This window comes from Aspergillus pseudodeflectus (assembly GCF_044049435.1).
Source record: "Aspergillus pseudodeflectus strain CBS 756.74 chromosome Unknown BJX68scaffold_7, whole genome shotgun sequence".
NCBI lineage: Eukaryota > Fungi > Ascomycota > Eurotiomycetes > Eurotiales > Aspergillaceae > Aspergillus > Aspergillus pseudodeflectus.
The window spans coordinates 267,216-289,961 of record NW_027263783.1 but is presented as its reverse complement, the minus strand read 5'-3'; the positions used below and the strand labels follow the sequence as shown (position 1 = coordinate 289,961).

General features: G+C 54.0%; 10 protein-coding genes across 10 annotated transcripts; 4 read left to right on the top strand and 6 right to left on the bottom strand.

Annotated features, from left to right (window-relative positions):
* Positions 1–20: 20 nt before the first annotated feature.
* BJX68DRAFT_263347 (uncharacterized protein) lies at positions 21–2,198 on the bottom strand (the record flags this gene model as incomplete). Its single annotated transcript, XM_071044666.1, has 3 exons — positions 21–254; positions 318–645; positions 733–2,198. 3 exons carry the CDS (start codon positions 2,196–2,198, stop codon positions 21–23), a joined length of 2,028 nt encoding a protein of 675 aa, XP_070902677.1.
* Positions 2,199–3,074: 876 nt separating this feature from the next.
* On the bottom strand, positions 3,075–5,452 carry BJX68DRAFT_253186 (FAD-dependent oxidoreductase; the record flags this gene model as incomplete). Its single annotated transcript, XM_071042680.1, has 4 exons — positions 3,075–4,388; positions 4,431–4,801; positions 4,846–5,033; positions 5,160–5,452. The coding sequence occupies 4 exons, from the start codon at positions 5,450–5,452 to the stop codon at positions 3,075–3,077; spliced, it is 2,166 nt and encodes a 721-aa protein (XP_070902676.1).
* A 167-nt stretch (positions 5,453–5,619) lies between these two features.
* On the top strand, positions 5,620–7,307 carry BJX68DRAFT_229504 (nitrilase). The gene is made up of 3 exons (XM_071039052.1): positions 5,620–6,554; positions 6,611–6,932; positions 6,981–7,307. The coding sequence occupies exons 1-3, from the start codon at positions 6,081–6,083 to the stop codon at positions 7,223–7,225; spliced, it is 1,041 nt and encodes a 346-aa protein (XP_070902675.1). The 5' UTR covers positions 5,620–6,080; the 3' UTR covers positions 7,226–7,307.
* On the bottom strand, positions 7,308–8,140 carry BJX68DRAFT_229503 (uncharacterized protein). The gene has a single exon (XM_071039051.1). It carries the CDS (start codon positions 8,034–8,036, stop codon positions 7,353–7,355), a length of 684 nt encoding a protein of 227 aa, XP_070902674.1. The 5' UTR covers positions 8,037–8,140; the 3' UTR covers positions 7,308–7,352.
* A 132-nt stretch (positions 8,141–8,272) lies between these two features.
* BJX68DRAFT_191985 (Zn(II)2Cys6 transcription factor domain-containing protein) lies at positions 8,273–10,294 on the top strand. Its single transcript, XM_071037405.1, has 2 exons — positions 8,273–8,419; positions 8,478–10,294. Exons 1-2 carry the CDS (start codon positions 8,378–8,380, stop codon positions 9,948–9,950), a joined length of 1,515 nt encoding a protein of 504 aa, XP_070902673.1. The 5' UTR covers positions 8,273–8,377; the 3' UTR covers positions 9,951–10,294.
* Positions 10,295–11,295: 1,001 nt separating this feature from the next.
* Positions 11,296–12,567, bottom strand: BJX68DRAFT_263342 (fasciclin domain-containing protein; the record flags this gene model as incomplete). Its single annotated transcript, XM_071044665.1, has 3 exons — positions 11,296–11,511; positions 11,570–11,960; positions 12,008–12,567. 3 exons carry the CDS (start codon positions 12,565–12,567, stop codon positions 11,296–11,298), a joined length of 1,167 nt encoding a protein of 388 aa, XP_070902672.1.
* A 754-nt stretch (positions 12,568–13,321) lies between these two features.
* BJX68DRAFT_253183 (uncharacterized protein) lies at positions 13,322–15,628 on the top strand (the record flags this gene model as incomplete). Its single annotated transcript, XM_071042679.1, has 2 exons — positions 13,322–15,476; positions 15,519–15,628. 2 exons carry the CDS (start codon positions 13,322–13,324, stop codon positions 15,626–15,628), a joined length of 2,265 nt encoding a protein of 754 aa, XP_070902671.1.
* Positions 15,629–16,378: 750 nt separating this feature from the next.
* On the bottom strand, positions 16,379–17,656 carry BJX68DRAFT_279218 (uncharacterized protein). Its single transcript, XM_071048691.1, has one exon. It carries the CDS (start codon positions 17,636–17,638, stop codon positions 16,466–16,468), a length of 1,173 nt encoding a protein of 390 aa, XP_070902670.1. The 5' UTR covers positions 17,639–17,656; the 3' UTR covers positions 16,379–16,465.
* Positions 17,657–19,594: 1,938 nt separating this feature from the next.
* On the top strand, positions 19,595–20,627 carry BJX68DRAFT_229500 (uncharacterized protein). Its single transcript, XM_071039050.1, has 2 exons — positions 19,595–20,337; positions 20,395–20,627. The coding sequence occupies exon 1, from the start codon at positions 19,657–19,659 to the stop codon at positions 20,272–20,274; it is 618 nt and encodes a 205-aa protein (XP_070902669.1). The 5' UTR covers positions 19,595–19,656; the 3' UTR covers positions 20,275–20,337; positions 20,395–20,627.
* A 413-nt stretch (positions 20,628–21,040) lies between these two features.
* BJX68DRAFT_263338 (uncharacterized protein) lies at positions 21,041–22,732 on the bottom strand (the record flags this gene model as incomplete). The annotated part of the gene is made up of 4 exons (XM_071044664.1): positions 21,041–21,320; positions 21,394–21,556; positions 21,627–22,546; positions 22,596–22,732. 4 exons carry the CDS (start codon positions 22,730–22,732, stop codon positions 21,041–21,043), a joined length of 1,500 nt encoding a protein of 499 aa, XP_070902668.1.
* Between the last annotated feature and the right edge of the window lie 14 nt (positions 22,733–22,746).

Here is a 22,746-nt window from a genome sequence, read left to right as displayed (position 1 = left end):
CCAAGACCCCCACCCTAACGCTAATTCGGAACAGACCCCCTAACCCTCCACGCCCACGGAATCGGCCTGGCAAGCGTATACCGCGCGAAAAGACTAATCGGCACACGACACTCTGTGAGATCAAAGAGCGGCGAGTACTGGATGTTCAGCTGCGCGAGCGGATGGTTCCGAGCGCGATGGCGGTCGGACGCGTTGATCGTGGGGTGGATTTGGATTATGCGGGCGTGGCGGGGGAAGTAGGTTACGATCAGCACCTACATATGTATACGGAGTCAGTAATGAGGTTACTCGAAGAAAAACGGGGAAAGGTCACTTACCGGGAAAAGCCACAAATCACTCTCGCCCTCCCAGAGCAACTTGAAGAGCATCGCACGAACAGCCACACGTAGTTCGCCTACACCCACGGCATCCTCATATGGTTCGGCGCCCAGGCGGAGCGGGATGATCGTATACGGTGTAGACGGGTCCCGCGATTCGACGGCCCCGTTGCATTCGAGGGGAGTTTGCGCCGAGGTATATGCTGAGGCTGGCGGCGTGTAGTCTGTGTAGAAGGGCGAGATGCATGTTGTTGTTAGGAAGTCTGGGTGGAGGTTGATGAGTGCGGCCTCATCCCTGGTTGGGGTTTCGGGGAGGTAGGATGCTGCGCTATACCACAGAATCAATGTTAGCATTACTGATGCATTTACTAATAGAAGAGCACGCAAGTAACGAAGGAGGGAGAAGTCGACTCACGTCCTATACTCCATATACCTCGCCGCCCGATCCATCAACGTCCCCAGAGCCTCAACACCATATGCAGGCCCCTCGATGCGCCTGATGCACCGCTTAATATTAATAAACTCATGCACGCGCTCCTGTCTTGCGCGGGCGAGTTGCAGCGGGGTTGGCTCGACCCCGGCGGGTACAGATGGGCTGTAATTGTATGTCGTGTAGTAGTCCCCGTGTGTGGCTTTCATGGTTAGGGCAGGACCACCAGTGGCTGTAAACAAAGCCACCTCCTTCTCTTTAACGGGCGAAATCTCACCCCGCTTCGGCCACGACGGCCACGGCAGATCCGTGATTGGGTAAGTGGGCCTGCTCGATGCCGGTCTATGTCTCGTAAGCTGGCCCCGATCCATCGGGTCGAAGAAGCGCGGGTTGAAGTCCAAGACTAGATTATAGCTCATGTCCACGAACTCAACTTTGGTAGCGAAACAACGCATCTCGCGGAGGTAGTCCACAGGGATGAAGTCGGCCTGTGTACTGGCTTTTTCGAGGATGGCGTTTAGGTCTCGTAGGTAGGCTGCCAGAATGGGTCTGTGGTATGGGGTTTCTTCGGGAGGGTCGCGGGTTGGTTCTGCGTTGGGGAAGTGAGCTGTGGAGAGAGACAGTCTATCGAATTCGTTCTCGAGGGTTTGCACGGTTGGTTCGGGGTGCGCGTGGGTTGTCGTTGGCTCTCCGTTGGCGAAGTGAGAGAGTGATGGTCCGTCGTAATCGTCATCGAGGCCTGGAATCAAGACGCCCTGACTGTTGATGGTGTCGTAACCTTGTTCTTGGTTGAGATTGGGATATCCTGAATAATGATCGGAACCGGCATGGTAATTAGAGTTTTGGACGGTGGCGCCGGCAGTATCGTTCCAGTCGTCCTCGTTGTTGTGGCCGTCAACTGTATTTTGCGGCATCAGCGCTGCTCGAATCTGCGAGGCCAAGAGGACTTGGGAGACCGCGAGCCTGCGAATGGTGGCGGCCTCGTTGTCGTCGTAAACGTAGACTGGTGCTTCGTGGGCGAAAGTGTCTTGAGACACGGGGACTTGAACTGGATAGTCTGCAAGGTTTTGGACACTGGAGCCGTCATTCCAGTCGTTGTCATTGCCATTATCGCCGCCGTAGACTCCATTCTCGGAAATTATCGTGCCTTGCATCAGGGGAGCCTGGACTTGAGAAGCCGCGAGGTTTCGAATGGTGGCGCCGTAATCCCAGGTGCCGTTATTCCATTCAGTGTCGCCGCTGTCGACATGTGCTTGATGGGCGAAAGCGCGTTGGTTCATGGTGCCTTGGACATGCGAGGCAGGGAGGTTGCGGACGGTGGCGCCGTCAATATCGTCCCAGCCGTTGCTACTGGCTTGTGCTTGGTTGGCGAAAGTGTGTTGGTCCATGGGGACCTCGTCTTGGGAGCCTTGCATCGAGGCGAGATACTCGAGCTCCTTGGTCGAGTACATTTTTCTGAGTTGTGGTTGTTGCGTTGGCCTTGATGGCGTTCGTTGCGGATGGGTGGTTGAGATGGTTGATGGGATGGGACGGTGCATCTGAGTGGCCGGTGGAGAGGTGAGTGATGAACAGGGGAACTTCAAGGGCGACGAAAGTTGTCACAAGGTCAACAGCTGTTGATAAACCACGGTGCTCCTAAGATGAATGATAGAGGGGAGGAGAAGAGATGGTGTTGTTGGCGATGAAAATCGATGGACAGTGACTGGAAGGCGGAAAAGAAATGAAAAGCTGAGCAACGAAGAGCACGAGAAGATCCTGCAGATCAGGACAGAGGCTCGAAGCCTCAGAGCCCTGACCAGGGGTAAAGACGATACAGAAAACGACAGTGACCGATGATAGAGAAGAAGACCGCTGTTGTAACCCGACAGAATGAGGACCAAAGGCCCGAGACTGCAGACTTGGAAACGAAATCGACGCAGGCGGTCAAGATGACCACAACGACGAAAGATAAATGCACAGAAACAGAATCTCAGAGCGGAAAGATAACCGCAAGAGCGTAGAGAGATCCAAGAACCTCGGACGAGACTCAGATCGAAGGACGAGGTCAGATAATCAGAGAAGCGATGAACTGAACGGTGATAGCAGACTAGAGGCAAAGGTAGCAACGAAAAGGCTCAAAGAGGCGTCGAGATTTTCAGCAAATTAGCTAATAACCTTATCCATCCTCCTCTACATCAGGAAAGCGAGGAGTCATTATAAGCTTCACGGAACTGAAAAGCCGCCATCGGTTGATTGACTGATTGGACAGAAAGTATATCTGGTCGTCGGACCACGTTCCAACCTTGTCCCCGGACACCTTATCCGACAGTCTGGGCTAGACGGCCACGCTATTTGAGTTGTGGCGCAGCCCCAGCGTACCGGGCGTCCGAGATTCTCTGACGAGACTTTTCCCAAACTTTCTCCCTTGCCCACCACGCGGCGATTAGTGTGGCTCCAGGGCCGACGAGGGCGAGTCCCAGAACGATATACAGTCCTGCACGGCCCAGAGCCCAGTTGAGGATCTTGACCCGGTGAAGGTCCCATGCTGTGAATAGTAGCCAGAGCACGATGAGCAGGGTGATAGACACGAACCCCACGACTTCATCTGGGAGAGACACTGTGTAGGCACCCAGAACCGGGATTAGATCGTTCATGACGAAGCTGATATGAGAAATCCCAACGTCGATAAATATGAGAGAGAAGAATGGTGAGGTGTAGCTGATATCACGGTTTCCCCACTGCAGGGCTGGTACCCAACGCGTCCCGTCACGCTTGAAGACGTAGCTGAACAGTGAAGTGAGGACTGGAAGGAGTATGTACGGAGCGGCCCGACGATAGAGGGTAAAGGCACCGAGAGCAATGTCCTCGACGATAACCGAACCCCACAACGCAACCGGGAGTGCGATGAGAAGGGCCTCTGCAGCAGCCAGAGGAACGGCGCGCGGCCACGGGTGGTAGAACCCACGATACCGAGTACCGAGAACCCACAGAGCAGAGTAGAGGGACACAGCGATGTGCCAGCCAATGTATTCAGATAGCAGCATCCATGGGATCGGAGTCAGGAGAGGGCCCAGGGATAGTGCTGATCGATACGATTCGACGGTCCAAAGAGCGCTGATGCAGAAATATGTCCTACCCTCGTAGTGTCGCCAGGAGGCGGATTCTGTAAGATTGGCGGGATTCTGGCTGCTTGTGGCATCTAGAGGTAACAAGTAGCGCAGCGAACCAGCTAGAAGAAACAAAAGGACCCAGGTATACGACGACAATGCTGATCGGCGTTTTGGAGTGACTGCCACCTCATCGTCGTAGGGCGTTAGACGTTTAGCCCTTTGGGGAAGCGGCAGGTACATGAGCGGTTTTCCCTGCGTCATTGATTCCGCCAATCCAGCCAGGATATTTTCGCACGGAACCCGGGGAAAGATATGCAGCATAACTTGTTTTAAAATCGGGGTGCCAAACGACTCTAACCGTGCCAGCCTATGCGCGCCTTTCGTTAGGAACTCGGTTCTCGGCTGACGTTCTTCCTGCAGCTCGTGGAAGATGTCTTGGAGTTGTGAGTATGTTGGAGTCTGCCCACGTTCGAGAAGGTCCTGAAGACGGTTCACTAGGTAGGCGCAGTCCTCGATTGCTGCGTTTCCGCCGTGTCCTGTGATGGGGTGCATCTACTTTATTAGATAGGATGGGAAAGAGACATTCGAGCATACCTTGTGTACCGAGTCTCCTAACAGGAGAATACGTTTATAGTAGTATCTGTTCAACACAAACTCCTCCACTGGTACGACTCCTAGAGAGCTAGACGTTCTATACAAATCGGCAAACGTCACGTCGGGTCGCGTGTGATCGGTCGCAAATTCGACTGCAATTTGTTCTTTCTCCTCTTCAGAGTATCGAAGAGCGTCCCAAGTGGCAGCGCTCTTACGATTCTTGAAGAAACAAAACCAAAAGGTCAGACCATTTGGAGCACCACAGATAAGATAGTGACGATCCTGTCGGCATGTCCTCCAGGCGTCGGTCGACTTGACTTGTGTCAAACCGTGGGATATACCAAAGATACAACTGTGGGTGCTCTTGATTGCTACGCGATGTGAGCTTGACTCTAAACACGAATAGGCCAATTACCTTTGCGATCCGCTGTCAGATCGTGCCCGTCGGCCTTTGCAAGACGCCACATCTCTCCACGAGTCTTGCTGTGCACTCCATCGGCGCCAACGACAAAATCTCCAGTAAAGATACGACCGTCCCGGGTTTCGATGCTCACACCGCCATCATGATGTTTGATCTTCGCGACGGTCGATGACAGGTGGATCCTCGACTTGTCCTTGATGGCGCCCCATAGCGCGCCAAGCAGGCGCTGCCGCTCCACGAAAAATATACGATAGCCAAGCCTGCTGGTCAGCGCAGCCAGAACGTGAACTGCCGGGAGTGGGAATTACATTGACTCCATATATGTTCCCAATCCTTTATGGCTTCCCATTTTCTTCCCATCCGGATCGTACATGTCCATGTTCTCGACGCCGTTGCCAAATGGGAGGAGTTCTTCGAAGCAGCCGAGCTGGTCGAGAACGCGCGATCCGTGCGCTAAAAGTCCAATACTGGCGCCGAGTGCTGGGGTGACGTCGGCGTGGTTCTCGAGAAGAGTGTAGTCGATGCCATATCGCTCGAAGATGGCGGCAAGCGTGAGGCCAGTGACGCTGCCGCCCACGATCAAGATCTTCAGGCCACTCATCCTGTTATCCGCTTGAGCTCAGCGGAACATAAGTAGACGCAAAGGTACATCCAAGACCGGTGAGACGGGGTTGCGATCTGGGGTGGTTAAGCTTATATACTCCGAGCGCAGCCCAGGCCAACACATCTTTGAGCGTTGATTTTGTTGGGCGGACTCCCACTGCACAGCGCGAAATGGCCCCATTTTGAGGAAGGCATCAATGATTGAGCAGTCGCCGCAGCCAACAACATCGTCGCGTTTGATTATCCGCGAGTCGTGTCTGGTGAGCACTAGAACAAAACCCGCCTAGCACCTTCGGCTTTTTCGAGATGACGTCGCGAGCTTAAGGAAAGGTGTAAAGAAAAGGCTTCGGAAGGCGTAAGCCATCGAATCATCGGCCCAATGGGCTCGACTGAAAGATGTCCTTTGTCTCACTGATCTGCGCTGTTCCAACGACGCTCGCGCAAGGTTTCAGGGGATCATCGCGAGACAAAGAAACGTGACGAGGGGAAAACCTGGAACTGCAACACTCGGATTCCCGGCAGCCAATCATGACTCATCGGACTTGAGGCCGAGGAACATTTTTCCCCTCTCCGCGTTCAAACCAACAACCAATCTCTCCAATTTCTTCAATCTCACCACACCCATCATGTCGAAACTCAAGGTCGCCGTATCGCAGTCGCACACCCGGCATTCGCTGGCAGACACTCTGACTGCCCTTGAGCAAACGGCTCGAAATGCCGCTGCCCGAGGTGTGAACATCCTCCTCTTCCCCGAGGCCTATCTCGGCGGCTACCCCCGCACCGCGACCTTTGGCACAAAATTCGGATTCCGCGAGGCGGCCGGACGAGAGCAATTCCTGCAGTACTTCAACGGCGCAGTTGATCTCGGCGATACGCCTGCCGGTGCGGGCGATGACTGGGTCGAGAAGAAACTGCCCGTCGCAAAGGGGAAGCAGTACCGTGGGGACGGGACGCGTGAGACACTCGAGAGGATCGCGAACGAGACGGGGATCTTGATTGTTGTTGGAGTCATTGAGCGCGCGGGGGGCAGTTTGTATTGCTCGGCGTTGTATGTCGATCCCAAGCGCGGGGTGTTGGGGAAGCGGAGGAAGGTCATGCCGGTCGGTCGCTCTTTTGTCAACCCATCGTTCGCAACCTGTTGGACTAACGTCTCTAGACCGGCTCTGAACGTCTCGTCTGGGCTCAAGGCTCCCCTTCAACCCTCAAGGCCGTCACCACCGAGATCAATGGTGTCCAGCTGACTCTTGCCGCTGCCATCTGCTGGGAGAACTACATGCCCCTCCTCCGACAAAGCCTGTACTCGCAAAACGTCAACCTCTACTTGGCTCCAACCGTCGACTGCCGCGAGACATGGCTCCCCCTTATGCGCACGATCGCTCTCGAAGGCAGAGCCGTTGTGCTATCTGCCTGCCAAGCCGGCCGATACAAAGAACTGCCGGACTGGGTTACGCAGTTGGAGACTGACAAGACTAACAACGGTATGCGTTTTCCGCTCGCCTCTGTTTCACAAATGCTAACGGTAGTAGATCCCGAGGCTTGGGCTTGCGGTGGAGGTTCCTGCATTGTTGGACCGCTTGGTGAAGTCCTCGCGGCACCGACTTGGAATGTCAATGATGATAGCGATCCGGAGGCGAGTTTGCAGGTTGTCGAGGTTGACTTTGAGGATTGTCTTCGTGGACGACTGGATCTTGACCTTGCCGGCAGCTATTCGCGCAATGATGCGTTTACACTGACTGTTGAAGGGTTGGATTTGAACCCACCGCCACTCTAGGTAATCTCTTGGTCTACTCTGGCATCTCAGTCTGCTACTGAACAGAAATCGAACAAATATCATTTACTATCACTCAACGACCTAACACTTTGACAACTCCCGTGGCATATACATCAAACCACCCCACTCAGCCATGAATAGGTTGCATGAGGACATCAACCATAGTCTTCCCCGTCACATCATACCCCTCCACAAACCTCTCCCCAAAATCCCTCACATAATTATCATACGTCGTCTCGGGCTTATGCACACAGAGCCCACACATAAGCTTCTTAAAACCCTCCTTGAAATCCAGCAACGGAAACTCCTTAATGACGGCCTCATACTCTTCCTTCGTAATCACACCCCCCGGCATCTTATACCCCAGGAAATCCGCACTAATCCCCATCTGGCACAGCGCGACTTCCCCTTCCTTATGGTGCGCGACGCTCGGTATCGCATGAAGAGCAATACTATCCCAGACGAGTTGGCGCTGGCGAGTCGTAAGCTGCCGTCCCTCTTTGGCTAGAAAATCGCGCGCCGCATTCGCACTATCGACCTCGAAGCGCTTGTCCGGCGTTGAGAACGGGCTGGTCGTGTCCCAGGCGAGGTCATGCAGGATGGCAGAGACAGCGTGGATTTCCATGTCGATCTCAGCATTCGCGAGTGTCGGGATCTTGGTTGCGATTATGCAGCCAAAGACCCAGGAGCGGCAGACGTGGTTGTAGGATAGGGCGTCGTTGTGGGTTTTTGCATAGTTCAGCGCGTCTTGGACGAGGGGGGTGTCGATGACCGACACGCCGGCGATGGTGCGGGTTGGGTAGGTCGGCATTGTTAAGGGTTCTGAGAATTGGGATGGGACAGTAGAGATGGATGTGTTCAATATCTAGATTTTCACCTGGATCTGGTCTCCCTTTTATGCCCTCTTCTTCCTTGTATACTAGACTTCTCCTCCCCCGCGCGGTCCGATATGCCCAAAGGGGTTAGACCCTTTCTGACTTGTTCTTGGCCGTCAGCCTCACCACCAGGACACTACATCATCTCAACGAATCCCCATTCCATCAACTCAATGATTCCATCCTGATCTAACCTGGTCTGGCCCGACCATGCTCCATAGTCAAGTGGTTATACGATCTCCACATTCCACATTCCCCGCCCACACATTACGATCCAATGGCCCGCCCCTGCCTAACCTGCCGGTCCCGGAAAAAAGCGGTACGCAATAGCCTATCCATCTTGACACCATTCCTCCCACTAACTGACCCCTGAGTAGTGCGACGGAGCAAAACCCTCCTGCGGGACCTGCTCCAAATCCCGACGCCCGTGCGCCGGGTACGAAGCACATGTTAAGGGCGTCTTTGTGAACCTTGACGCGGGCAAGATGAAAACGCAGACACGGATGAAGGGGCTTATTCGTGATGCGATTGTTGCGAACCACGCAAATGACGATGATCTGACAATGGCGGCATTGAAATCGGATTATGAGTATGGGATTAATTCGACAAACGCATTGCACACCCTCGATCTCTCCCCCGCGGAATTCCACAACCACTTCGTGACGCTCTGGGCGCATTTCCAGGCCCGCTATGCGCGCTCCCCGACATGTTGGTCGTTGGGAGTGACTGATCTGGGCGCACACAGTCGCGCGCTGGATCTCGCATTTATATCGCTAGCTACAATCCGCCTCTCATTCTCCGACCCGAACGGGAAATATCTCGTCATGAGCCTGTCGGCGTACAACATGGGCCTACAGACATTCCGCTCTCTACTCGCGAACGCAAATCCATCACAACAAACGAAACCGCAACTTGTCGTGATCTCCCTCCTCTTTACGCTCTTCGAAGCAAGCCAGCAAAGGCCAACAGCGATCTACGACTCTGGCTGGGCGGGCCATTTAACAGGTGCATTGGCCCTCATGGAGGCGCAGGGGCCCGAGATGTTTCGGAACGGTGGGTTCCATGTTGCGTTTTGCAAGTTGAGAGAGATGGCGGTGCTTTTGGCGCTTTCGAGGGGTGAGCGGACGTTTCTTGCTAGGAGGGAGTGGGTCGAGGGGCCGTGGAAGGGGACTAGAAAGACGTGGAGGGACATGTTGTATGATATTGCTGTCAGGGTCACGGAGGTGTATGCGGATTTTGAGAAGCAGCCTGTCGTGGATCATACGGATCTTCTCGACCAGAGTACCCGATTACAGGAGGAGCTACATACCTGGCGGGCGACGTGGATCGAAAGCGAATATCCGGATCTACTACAGACCTGGCACCTGTCTAAGACAGAAGCGACCCCCTCTCACCTCCCACACCCGAGCCTCTTCCCCTCAAACGACTTCTCATACATGGCCATTGATTACCTCGCCTTTCTCCTCCTCGTCACATACATGGCGGCGCATCTACATCCTCATCCTCATCCTCATCCTCACCCCTCCATTTCCATCTCCCCTCCTACATCTTCGTCTCCGCCCTCTTCGTTCCCTCACCACACCCAGAAAACCCAAGAAACACTCCAATCGCTCCGCCATGACCTCAACAACATCCTAAACATCCCCTGCTTCGGCCGCGCATTGTCAGATATCGTCGGGATCACCGAGGGACGGTGTCACTCGCTGTTTCCGCTGTGGGCACTTTCACGGACGGCGCGGGACGGTGTGGATGCTCAGGGAGGGAAAGAGGAAGAGGGAGAGGCGCAGGGGGAGGATTGGTGGTCGGGCACATATGGGCTGTGCAGGAGGTTGAATTATGGGCTTGACTGAATTGAATTCTAATTAGCATTCCTAGGCCCTAGAGGGTATTGATTTGGTTCATAGCGGGTTCATCTAGCATTTGTTTCTTTCCCGTTGTGCTCGACATGTCCAACATCTAGGTACCAATCTACAAGAGCTGGCCCCAGTGAAGATGGTAGTATTCCACCCATCTCTAAGCACCCTGTCTATACGAGACGGATGGCATCACGCTGATCAGGCCAACCTACGAAAAGCTCTGCGAGGCGAGAACCTCCCATCATTCCATAACAACATGGTATCTATCTTGTATCGAGCGAAGACCGATGCAAGCCTTTCTTTTGTTCGAGTGTGTATAAAAGGGAAGAATTCCGAGCAGGTAATTACAAGTATGAACTCAAGAGCACGGGAGAATTTCTTTTTTTTTTTCTGATTCGAGTACACACCCAGAACCAACCCGTTCCAGCTCATGTCCTTAGAGAGGGTAGACAGGTAGCCAGGAAGAGTTGATCCCAAGTTGGTTGCCATGTATCCATGCCATGCCCCGTTTTCCGCATAATCTCCAGCCCCCTACCGCAGAGTACAGTACAGTACAGTACGTGCATAGACACTGGGGCAGCTCCGCTGGCTACGTATAGCAAGCCGACCCTTCGGCCGAAGAAGACTTGTCCTGTTCGTTTGTTTGCTACATCGTCACCGAACACGGACCAGGGTCCTCTGGTCGTCCTATCAGGCACCGGAGGGCTAGGAGCTGACAGCTGACAGCTGACATCGGACATCTGACATCGGGTAATTTCCGGGCAGGCCCGCGAGAACTCTCCTCGACCAATCTATCAGTCGATCACCATTGTGAGGCATCGTGGGCCTCCTCAGGAGATTTACGGGTTGTCAGACCTGAGAGATGGGGTTTCACTTAGCTGCAGTGAAGGTGTATCCTACTTTGCGCAATTTGGACTCGACAGGGGGGCGTCGTCCGCGATGATCTGGACCGATGAGGGGTAAGTGATATATCAGATTCTAGTGTTATCAACTGGACTGAAGAGTCAGCGGGGTGGCTCGCTGGATCGTGGGGAGCTGCAGCTGTGACGAGTTTGCTAGATAGAGCGCAGTAATGCCCGATCGTTACACAATTTAGAAACCCCGGACAGCAAAGGTTGATTTGGAATGACGAGAAATTGACGGCGTATTGGACTTGATGGAAAGAGAGGGGAAAGAGACAAATGTCAGCCTGGAATTAAATATTACGTGAGAACTAACTGTGACAGCTATATGCCGCTTTCAGTTATGCTACCCCTACAGTGTAGAAACTTGTCGAGCCAATCTCCCATGTCATCACCGAGTACTGCTACACCTGGCAGAAAATCCTGCAGCTACAAGCCTAGTACCACAGCCTGGCACCACCAACAATGGCGGCCAGCGGACCGAGCACGCTGCGTCGGTCCATATCCGGCCGGTGCGGAGAGACACCAGTGAAGATGGTGCCGGTGTCTGTATCGGACTGGTTGGGTCCATCGGGCGAAGTCTCACCTCCAGTTTCGGTGCCCGTGTCAGTGCCAGTAGTCTGGGTTTCGGTATCGGAGCCTGGCGAGATCGGCTGTGGTAGTCATTAGCGAACCAGATACAACCTAGAAGGAATGGAGAGTGAGACGTACACGGTCAATGATATGCACGACGCCATTCTGCACCACAATGTCCGTCTTGATGACATTGATGTCATCGTTGAGCACAATTGAGCCGTCTGGTCGGGTGTTCACGACGACATCAACGCCATCAATCGTCCGGAAGCGTGCCCCATTGACCAAGAAGGGCGAGTAGGCGGCAAGGTTGAGGACAACGTGCGAGTCGACAAGTGCAGTTGCCTCGGACTCTGAGATGGTAGTGTCAGAACCGTAGATGGAAGCCAGAGCAGCATTTGATGGAGCGAAGACGGTGATGGAGTTACTCGACTCGAGGCTGGCGTGACCGGAGATGTACGAGGCGAGGGTTGTGGTCTCGGATACCGCGCGGAGGGACTCGATCAAGGGGCTGGGCTGAGTGAATTGGCTGTGTAAGTCAGCAAGGTGCAATCTTACTGAGAAGACGCAACATACCCGCTGACGATGTGGAGGATTCCACCCTCAAACTCAATGTCCTCTTCTAGAATGGTGATACTGTTCCCAAGCCCACTGAAGAGTTCAATCGGGGAAGTGCCGTTGCAGGCGCCACCAGAAGCCCGTTGCCCCTGAGAGAGGACGGCTTGACCGCGGCCGCCAAGGGTAGACTCACTGCCCAAGGTACCGATAAGACTACCGGTAAACCCACGGAGATCCGCGGCAGTAAGAAGTTGATCTGAACCCTGGTAGAGATACTGCGCAGTGTCGTCTGCCTGTCGAATGAGACGGTGACGGAAGGAATCATCTGGCGGGGCAAAGACGGTTCGGGCTCGGGGGGCGTTCCCCGCAAGGTTGTTCACGAATAGTTGGCCGAATCGCCCGGCGCCATGCTCGGTTGCAGTGTCCGCGAGCGAGGAGAGCGTTGGCGAAGACGTTGGGGCGGTGCCGGTGGATGTTGGAGTCTCTTCCTCCTCGGAGGAAGTGGTGTCTTGGGCAAGAGCAGGGGAGACGAAGAGGAGCAGACCAAAGAGGAAGGAGGTGAGCGTCAGCAGCTGCATTGTGGCGGGGAGGTCAAAGGTGCGTGTCGGTTACTAGTTGGAGACACTGCCAGCTTGGAGCGTCACCCATACTTATACTTATACCTGGGGGTACTTGCTCAATTGTCTGGATTGTTATCACGCCTAGGCCGTTGCTACTCCTCGGAGATGAGATGTACCGCGCTGGCACCTGTCATGCAAGTCAACGCAAGCCCGATCTCTGCCCAGAAGGACGCAATCATTTGTTGTCCGAACCTGCAAGGCTGAGAGGTCGAACTGGTTGATCACCAAGTCGCCTGCATTGGCACCTGACAAAGTCGAGCCAGGATGGCCAGTCGGATTCAACGGAGGCTGCGTCATGTTGCCCCATTCTTCAGCAAAATTGACCTACCCCTTCCCATCCAGCCAGGTTTGATTCTGCGTCCCACCACGAATGACAGCCCTCGTCTACTTCACCCTGCACTGCTGCCTGTGCTACTCATAGGATAAGCACAGGAGCTACTGGGATCTGAAACTCCGCCTAGACCGAGTCTTCCGTGCTATCATAGATGCATTGGTATTACGCGCAGCGCAGACAACGCCTGGAGGCGTTCTCGAGCCAGCTGAATGCTTTCACAGGCGCGGAGTGCGCTGTCTGCGTGACCAGACCAGCCTGTCGTCACACCGTCGATGAAGCAGACTCATGTCCCCTCTTATGCCGGCTCTCTGCCTGGCTGGCCTCCTCTTGCAAGACTCTCGCACGGCTTCTTTTCACCTTGTCTAGACCAAAGCCGTCATGGCAGATACATCTGATCCCCCCAGTGACCCGCAGGCGCAGGTCAAGACGGCACGCAAGCTGTTCTTTCGCTCCAAGCGAGGCTTTATCAGGTTCATCGACCCTCGCAACGTGATCGGCTTCCTCTGGCTGGGCCCAGCCCTGGCAATTCTCATCCTCAACTTTCGAAACCACATCATCGGCTCCGGCCTGAATTGCCGCTCGCACTGTCGCATCGATCCATACTCCACAAGCCAGGTGCAGCAGATTGAGCGGCTCGACTCGACCAACCGCGATGTCCTCGGAGCGCTTCAGTTTGTCGCAAAAGGCCTCGAGGTGTGGTTTATGTACGTGGCTGCAAGCTTTATCTACATCCTGGCAGTGCACATCTCGGTCAAGGATGACCGGCTCCCTGTGAGCCTGCTGTTGGTGTACGCCGAGTTCATGGACCTCCTCTATCTCAAAGACCTGGCCATGAGGATCAGGGAGTTTCTCAAGGAAAAACGACAAACAACGAGTGGACTGGTCTCTGCTCCCCCGAGGATCCACCCTTGGATCCTCTACAGCTTCATCTTCGTCGTCGCCTGCTTGTGTGCGATTGCCAATCTAATGGGGGTTGCCACGGCCACGCTCGTTCTTCCCGGGCTGCAGTGGATTGACATCAATGTCAACGACTCGATTGCATTCGATCAATTGCTTTCTGCTGATCCTCCCAGGGGAAATTTCATCCGCGGCTGCCAGCCGGGAGATCTCTCCAGCGGATTCTACAGCTGCACGTCCAACCTATACGCATCCAGCCTTGACCAACTCATATCGTCTGCTGTTGCGACCGAGAGGCATCTGGCAGCGTACGGCTCACTTGCTTTGCCCCCAGTCACCCAGGAATCCGAACTATCCCTGAGCCCTAATATCTCCGACGATGCGGGGCTCTTTTGGGCCCCAAGCCGTCAAGTCGCGCGCGAGTTTTCAGCCGACTTGTCCAATTACTATGTGACAACCCTGTGGTCCGAGACTTACCCGCGCGACTACGCCGTTTACCCCGACTCGCGGCGGTTCAACCAGTCGCTCCGGGTACAGCTGCAACGGACGGGGCCTACGATCGGCTTTATCAGTCACTGTTGGTCATACGAAGGGCCTCGAGTCTTTCGAATCGCTGACGACAGGAGTATCCGTTGCTACAGTGGTTTGTTCGACAATCAAAACAACACTGCGACCAAGTGTATCCGCTGGGGTAACGGCTGGGACGATGCTGCCTCAGCCTCGTCGGCCTCGTTTACCGTTGCAGACGATGTGACCCAGCTCGACATCAATGTCACCGTCTACAGCACGCCGCGTGCACGCTATCTGTACGATACTAACTGCTTCCAAGACGCATCATGCGATTGGGACCGAATCTTCAACGAGCCAGCTGCCCCCGAAGTGGCCAACATCTCGGACAGCCAGCAGACATACGAATACGCATCTGACTTTGGGGACAGGGCCATCTGGTGCGACTATATTGCCTGGCTCAGCTTCGCCACCTACGCCGTCGATCCCTCCCCAGTCTCGAATTCCCTCCATCTGGCCCAGCTCGGTGTACTCCACGCCCGCCCAGACATAGACACGGAAGACAACAGAGGCCGAGCCGCAACGCTGAACCTCCACGCAGACTGGATCCTCGCAGCCTGGTCCATCAACGCAACTAACGGGCGCGTCGACGGGAGCCGCGGCGCAAGCAGGAACTTGGTCATCGCGTACCAGCGCTTCATCTCAGACCCAGCCGTGGGATACGCCCGTTTCGGCCTCATCCACATGTGGACCACAATGCAGGCCGCCAGCCTCATTCCATACACGACACGCACCCTCTCCACATCCTCGAACCGCTCCCTCCAGCGCGAACACGAAGCCAATAACCCATACACAGCCGCAACACTTACATCCTGGGCCACCGTCCAAATCTGGAAATACGGCATCGACTCACGAACAAAGACACTGGGCGCGGTCATCCTAATCATCGGCATCGTCATCGTCCTCGCAACAACGCTCATGTGGATTGAATCCCCACAGTCGCCGACGCGCGTGGTCGTCGCAGCCCTATTCCAGGATCGTCCTGTCGGGTTACAGGAAAAGGATGTGGAGACTGGAGGGCCGTTGAGGGCTACGTATGAGTATCCGGACAAGGCGACGAAAAGGTCGAGTACGTTTGTTTTTCGGCATACGAACTCGATGCCGCTGTCAGATCAGGGGGTTGCGGCTCAGACTGCAACTGGAGCTGAGGCTGCGCCTGCATCTGTTCCTGGAAGCAAAGAGCAGGCAGAATTGACTGTTGAGGAGGCGGGCAAGATTTGAGGTTGCCTCATGTGTGGTGAATTCTCTACGCTGTCGATTGCGATATTCATTGTCCAACAAGCGCCCGAGCTTGGATTCGATTACGACCGCAGGAATGTAGGTCCTTGGATTCTGGGGCATGCGTTCAAGTTGCAAGCCTTCAATTCTCCATAGTTATGCAATGTCTGCGCCTTGGTCGGATACCCTTTTTTTTACCTTGTACACAGTTTCTGATGGCCGAATGCTGAGGAGTCGGGAATGGTATATGAAGTCTTTGTCTTGATCTATACCTTATCCACGAGGTCGTAGTGGAACAGCGCAGAACTTGATATTCAGCAGGTTGCCCCTGCCCGTACCACTATATCAAGCAAACCGTAGGAAGGGCAATGATCCATACTATAACTGTAAGGCTTTTATTCAAGCACAGCCTTCGTGCATATAGGTTTAAGGTTGTAGTCAGTGGGCTCGCCGAATACACGCTGGGGCATTTGGTGCCCTGGCCACATGAATTGACTTTTTCCGTAGACAGGGCAGGCCCATGGATATTGAAAGACAGGCACACGGGGACGAAGCCATAGCGTGGTTGGAATCTCAGTCACACAGACATTGCTTGAGTAGCAGTCATTCATGGACATGGACCTCTACTTGGTCTTCCAGGTTATCTCTTGCTATGATCGGGATGTATTCAACCCTGTTACGGACGGGGTGAGATTTAATGGTTCAGAACGGTTCAGACCTTCAACTACTTTCCTCAACGAGTTGGCCATCAACCCGCTTCTCTCCTGGTGGCCCATGAGTTTCGCGAATAAGCAAAACCGAGGAAAAAAGACAAGGTTGGGTAACACCATAGACGCAGTCTCAATCAATCGAATGCCCACACGGCAACCCCTTCCCAACAATCCCCAACCAGTTCGCCCACATCCGATGCTGACCAACCTCACCCCGACTCCTCTCAGCAGCAGAGTAAAACGCCGCAGGAAGCGACTGCCCGCGCAGCAACCCAGCCTCCAACATGCGATACGAAGACCAAAAGACGACGCCAAGCCGGCGATAGGGCGCGAACCTCATCATGTCCCAGTAGGCACTACCCGTCCCGTGGCGGGAGAGGACACCGGCGTATAGACGGTACAGCCGCGTAGGGACGGTGATGTCGAGTCGCTTCTCGGCACGCTGGTCTGGGGGCGTGCTGGCGTCCTCTGGCAGTGGTGGGGCGCACCAGATGGGGTAAGCATCGGACCAATGTGCGGGGAGGTCGAGAGAGGCGAAGAATGGGAGGGGTGTCGAGTCTGGATACTGCCAGGAGGCCCATTCGGGCTCTTCGTGTGGTGAGCAGTCGTCGTTCGTGTCGGTACCCGTACCGGTGTGGTGTCCGTATGATGGTGGGCCCAGGCCCAGGTCGGCGAGCACGGCGGCGACTGTCCAAAAGTGTTCCGAAAGAAACGAGGAGGGGATTCCCTTCACGGTAGTATATTCATCGAGCTTTGCTAGTGACTCGGATGACCATCCCCAGGGGCCCATTGCCGCATCGCGAAGGTCAGAGTAATGCTGTAGATGCCAGAGCGCCCAATACACGCGATACTCTTCCAGCCAGAGGAGAGGCTTGCCTGCAGCTTCTGCACAAGACGGTTCCACTGCCGCTATAAAGTTCTGCTGCATGGTATGTAGACACCGACATGCCAACCGCTGGATGCGTGCCGCATGTTGCAAAACGTGGTATATTTCGGTGTTTGTCAGATCATCGGGGAGGACGCTGGATATGTTCTCGCAGATCCGACGGTACTCATCAAAATCGGCAGGTTTTGTCGATGGAGTTTGAATAAGTGAGATATTCCGACACAACTGTTGAACATCAGGCATCGTAGTAATCGGGTTGGCGTCGATCAGGTCCAATACAATTATGCGGGGCTGAGCATGGAAAACGGCGCGGACTCGGGGTGAGATTCGGAGGAGGCTTTCTACACCCACAAAGTCTGCCGTAAGAGTGATAATATCATGGATGAGCTCGGGAGGAAGCTTCTCAAAGGGGTCCATGGCTGACCGAAGACGACTGGCGATGAGAGAGAGAAGAAAAGTCGGGGAATTTGGAGCAGAGGGAGGAGAGGTCATGCTTATTAAGAAAATCAGAGCAACTACAGGCAAAATATCAACAGGGGCACAATTACATCCAGGAGGAACACGGTTCCACCAGAGGGGAAAAAAGAATCTTTATTTTTGACGGATTCCTGGTTACGTACTATTCCAAGGTCTACTTATATTTGATTCATCGCACCCAAATACTGTTACCATGGCTATTTTCGTCCTTTCTTCGGGGGCTCTCCGATGTAGAAGATGAAATGAAGCCAATCCTCCGCTTCCCCGTTTACGTCCCGCCCGATTGTCTTGAACACCCAGACCTTGGTCACAGCCTTGACGCCCAGCTCGTTCTTGTGATTAATGAGAAACCAGACGACCGCCGACCCGTTCATCGTGGGCTGTGCTCTCCATCCGACACGTGATTCCAGGAGATCATCGTCAGTTCCCGTTTCGGAGCGTTTCTGTCATCCACATCATCATAGCAGCAAGCAGGTCTCAGTAGCACACTATCGCTATCGCTTCAACCAAGATCTCTCACTTACTACCCCCGCTGTGGCCTCTTTTTTCTTTCATTCTTGTGTAACAGCAGATCGTATCCCCCCACGTCTCCGGGAAGCAGCGGGTTGTCTTGCAAAGCTGGCATGGCATCCCTCAAAAGATGGGCCGGAAAAGTTCTCAAAAGATCCCCATCTATACCTCTGCGCTTTCCAAATGCCGGATTTGACGTCATTAACGAGTCAGAAGTGCTAGAAGAGGAACAATTTGACGAGTTCACGCAAGGCCAATATTTCCCCGTCCACAACGGCGACGTCTACGCCAACAGGTATCAGGTCATTGGCAAGCTTGGTTTCGGGACCACATCTACAGTGTGGCTTTCGAGAAATCTCCAGTAAGCACTCTGCACCATACTGCTGCTGCCTTCCCCTCATGGCATCGCTAACCATGCATAGAGATCACGAGTATGTGACGTTGAAAGTCTATACTCGAGATGGAGGTGACAGGGGTGAATTTGAGATATACGAGAAACTGAGATCGGCAAATCCCTCTCATCCTGGATATAGCTGTGTTCGAACGGCTCTCGAGTCATTCACACTCCATCGGCCAGAGGGCGACCACACGTGTCTTGTTCAGAAACCTATGTGGCAGAGTCTTAAAGACCTTCTCCGCCGAAACCCCACACACCTTTTCAATGAAGAGCTTCTCAAGGGGACTCTACAGTATGTACTTTCTGGTCTCGATTATCTACACACCGAGTGCAGATTGTCAATATCTGCGAGGCCGAAGTATTGACGAAAGTTATTGAACGGCGCGTGCGAGGAGTCAGGCGGGCCCCCATTGCCGGGGTGTTGTAGACGGTTGGAGAAGGGATCCATGTGGGCGATAAATCTGCTACGCAATCTGTTCCTATAAACCGCCATCGTACCTAGTTCAGCGTTATGGACGTTTTCCTGGCAGATGCCTGCGGGGTGGTCTTGGGTGAGGGCGCCGGAGTGTGAATGCAGAACCTGAATCCGACAACAGCATAGCTCGATTCATTTCCTGCGCATCGAGGACAAGGTTACGTGCTATCCACGATTGTTACTTCTATGGCACTCTGGGGCACAGGGGAATCTGACAGAGTGCTGAGGCTCCAGGACAGAATTCAGCCATGGCGCATGTATCTATCAGGAATAATAAAGCTATCTACAGAGGATCTACTGGATATAGCTAAATAACATGCAAAAGTCAATAGGTGCTAGAATTTTCTATCAGGATAATGGAATGGGACTCATAACGCGATCAGATGGTGGCTATCGTAACTTTGCCACGCCTGTAGAACCAGCGAATAGCTTCGCGGATCCGAGATCATGCAATCGGCTGCCTCAGAGATAAAACCCCAACAGCCAGGTTTATGCTCATCATTTACTCATCCATGACATCCTTCAAAAGCAGCGTCGAGATTTCATTACCAACCACTCTCAGCCTCATCCTCGACTATGCCATTACAACAACACATCTACCTCAGCCTCGCGAGGTACCTTTCATCAAACCCACTAGCAAGCAGCGGCCTCATATTACTCTGTTCTCTGCCGTCCTTTCTGCTAGCAGCGTTTCATACGCAAATGTATCCCTTCTGGCTCTCCGCCCTCGTCATCACACTGCCAGCCCTCGAGTTCCCCCTTATCTTCGCGCTACATCCGGTAGCCCTAGGACGCCCCGCGCCGACCCCCACTCCCGCCTCCCCGCCCTCCGCGGCACAACTGGCGTTGCAAGCGGCAGTCTTCTTCCTACTCGAGGCTTTCAGCCGTGCGATTCTTCTCCCATCCATAGTCGGGGTGGTAGCACGACGGGAGCGGCAGCTGGAGCACGACCAGCACAACGGCCACGGCCACGACCATGGCGATCCCGGTGCGGAGGATGGAATGACGACGGCCACGGCGATTATCATGGACTATTCGACCCCGCGCATCGCCCTGATGGTGGGGATAGCAGTCATGGGCACTCCATCGAGGCTTATGAGGCCCCTGGGCACATTGCACCCCTTGAGTATGACGGGCTGGATGATCGCCCACCAGAACCTGGCTGCGTTGGTTCGGTGCAGGGGTCCGGCTTGATGAGTGCCATTGTCTATCGGTTGTGCCGAGTCTTATTCTGCTGCGGCTCTGAGCGAAAGCAAGGTAAGAGTGATATTCAAGCGTTGAAACACTGAAGGACTGATTGATTGAATATATAAGCAGGTGCCTAGATTAAATACACAAGGGCCGAAAGAATACATAGACTAGAATGGAAAATAGAGGTCTGCGAGCAACGACTACAGGCTCACTCCGTTACAGTGCCGGGTCGCTGTAGGACTAGATGGCATTGATAAGCCGACGCCTACAAGGGCCAATATGACCGGTGTCCCCAGTTTGAACAGACTTGTAGATTTTCAGTCATACTATCGAGATTGATAAAAATGAAGGCAAGGTACTTCCCCTGCTGAGAAAGTAAACTAGTTTAAGATGCTGACCTTAGTCTTGATTCGGAGGGCACTGCTGCCAATTGGGTCTTATCAACAAAGGGTATTTTGCCCGACCAACTCATACTTAACGCCCAGGTTGCGCAGCCCAGTTGCTTTGGGTGCCAAAAAAGGTCCTCCCACCCATAGGCATCCTCATCATTTCTGAATACATGCATCTTGAGACTGAAATCATTCCTGGAACGTCAACAATCCATCAGTGCTTTCTCCATTTATCCCTATCCAGAACGGGGATGGGAGCGAGCGCTATATTAAGTGAATTCTTGATCCAGGCTATGATGTAGGGATGTTTCAACCGCATGAATAGCTTAGAAAGCTACCCAGTCATCTAAAGCTCCAGGCCGCCAGAAACCCGATTAGGTTCAAACAGTCCCTACTCCCAACCTCCCCCGCAGGAACCTCCACGCCCAAACACCATCCACTAGCAAAATCTCCACAAACGAAAACACCAGACTCCCCCCAAAGACGAGGCTATGGTATGTCCATGCATTCTCGGGACTGAGGTCCACGACCTGGCACACGATTGCCCAGGGGAGGACGTAGAAGATATTGCTGATTAAGGATTGCGCGAGGTACCATGATGTTCGCGTTGCGAGGAGGATGGCGGCGAGTTGGGTGGAGATTGCGTAGAGGATGTAGCACCTTCATTTGCTAGGAGTTAGCCGGGAGAGAGAGTGTGAGGCGAAACGGGGTACAGGAGGGCATGGGGACGGACCAGTCAATCGTGCGCCACATATTTTCGACGATCTTCGCGACGGGGCGCGAGTTGCTCAGCCAAAAGGCAAAGGATTCACATCCGTACAGTGACATGAATATCAACAGTGGGATCTCGATTGTCAGCACGATTGCGACGGATAGGAGGGCCGGGCGCGTAACCACTATACATATCCGGATTAGCTCCAGGTGTAGACATAAACATAAAGGCTGGTGGGAAAGGGGATGGACTACCGTAAAGACTCAACCACGACCACCGCTGGTAATCCGTCCTCTGCTTCAGGTGGCCCCAAGCATGACCCACAAACGCCAGAGTCGTCGCCTCCGCCGCCTGCACAGGAACCATAATGAGACCCCACCGGATCGTACTGAACACACCCCATGCCGTGGCGTAATCCGCTGACATTGAGACGACTCCGGCAATAAGCCAGAGATACAGCGCATTCCGAACAGCTGATTCAATGAATGTGATCGAGCCCGGTTGTAGGAGGACGAGAAATCCACGCATCGTTGGAGCATCTGCATTCCGTTTGAAACTCACTGTGAAGAGAAAGTAGTCGAGGCCGGAAATAGCCGCGATCATGTCGCAGGTAAGTCGGATCCCGGCTTGCATGTTAATATCTGGCGTCCAGCGGCCGACGTGGAACGTCGATATAATTAGAAAGTCAAGGACGATGTTAACTGTCACTTTGACGAAACTGATAAACAGCGGGACATCCGGTTTATCAAGAGCGCGCGTCGCATTCGAGACCGCGACCTCAACAGCAGAGCTAAGGGCTGAGAAGGCGCTGATGCGAACATAGGTGATACTTGCTTCGCGAACATCATGCGGTACAAACGCTGACGAGAACTGGCGAGCTGCACCTACAAAGACGACGCTCATTAGGAGACCCAGTAATGCCTGGAAAATCATCAGGGTATGCGCCAGTCCCAAGCGAGCATGTATCGACCGAGCCTCCTTGTCCGCGATGGTGACCCATACGGCCCGCGGAAGACCCTCATTTATCACTTCTGCGATGGTCCCGATGTACGTGTAGACGTCCGTCGTGGCGACGAGCGAGGAGTTGATATTCGCGACCCAGATCTTGACGAGTGTGCCGTATAGAGCGGGGAGGATGAATGAGGCCGTGTTGAAGATGAGCGCGCCGGTGTAACTGAGATAAATTAGTAGTGTGGGCTGTCAGAAGCTTAGTCGCGACAAACTTTGATCGGTGCCACCACTTCTCGCCGACTGTCCACTTCATCGAGAAGAGGCTGTGCTGTTCGCGTGGGAACCCCGTAATAGTGGAAGTAGGCTGGGTGAGGATTTCCACGCGACTAGCTTCCAAATTCGGCGCCATCGTTGCGCAGTCGA

Bases quoted from the DNA above. Each gene is read 5' to 3' on its own strand.
- BJX68DRAFT_229504 (XM_071039052.1), top strand. From the start codon at position 6,081: ATGTCGAAACTCAAGGTCGCCGTATCGCAGTCGCACACCCGGCATTCG. The intron at 6,555-6,610 runs GTCGGTCGCTCT...TAACGTCTCTAG, and splicing joins AGCGGAGGAAGGTCATGCCG to ACCGGCTCTGAACGTCTCGT. The intron at 6,933-6,980 runs GTATGCGTTTTC...TAACGGTAGTAG, and splicing joins GACTGACAAGACTAACAACG to ATCCCGAGGCTTGGGCTTGC.
- BJX68DRAFT_229503 (XM_071039051.1), bottom strand. From the start codon at position 8,036: ATGCCGACCTACCCAACCCGCACCATCGCCGGCGTGTCGGTCATCGAC.
- BJX68DRAFT_191985 (XM_071037405.1), top strand. From the start codon at position 8,378: ATGGCCCGCCCCTGCCTAACCTGCCGGTCCCGGAAAAAAGCG. The intron at 8,420-8,477 runs GTACGCAATAGC...ACCCCTGAGTAG, and splicing joins GCCGGTCCCGGAAAAAAGCG to TGCGACGGAGCAAAACCCTC.
- BJX68DRAFT_279218 (XM_071048691.1), bottom strand. From the start codon at position 17,638: ATGGACCCCTTTGAGAAGCTTCCTCCCGAGCTCATCCATGATATTATC.
- BJX68DRAFT_229500 (XM_071039050.1), top strand. From the start codon at position 19,657: ATGCCATTACAACAACACATCTACCTCAGCCTCGCGAGGTACCTTTCA.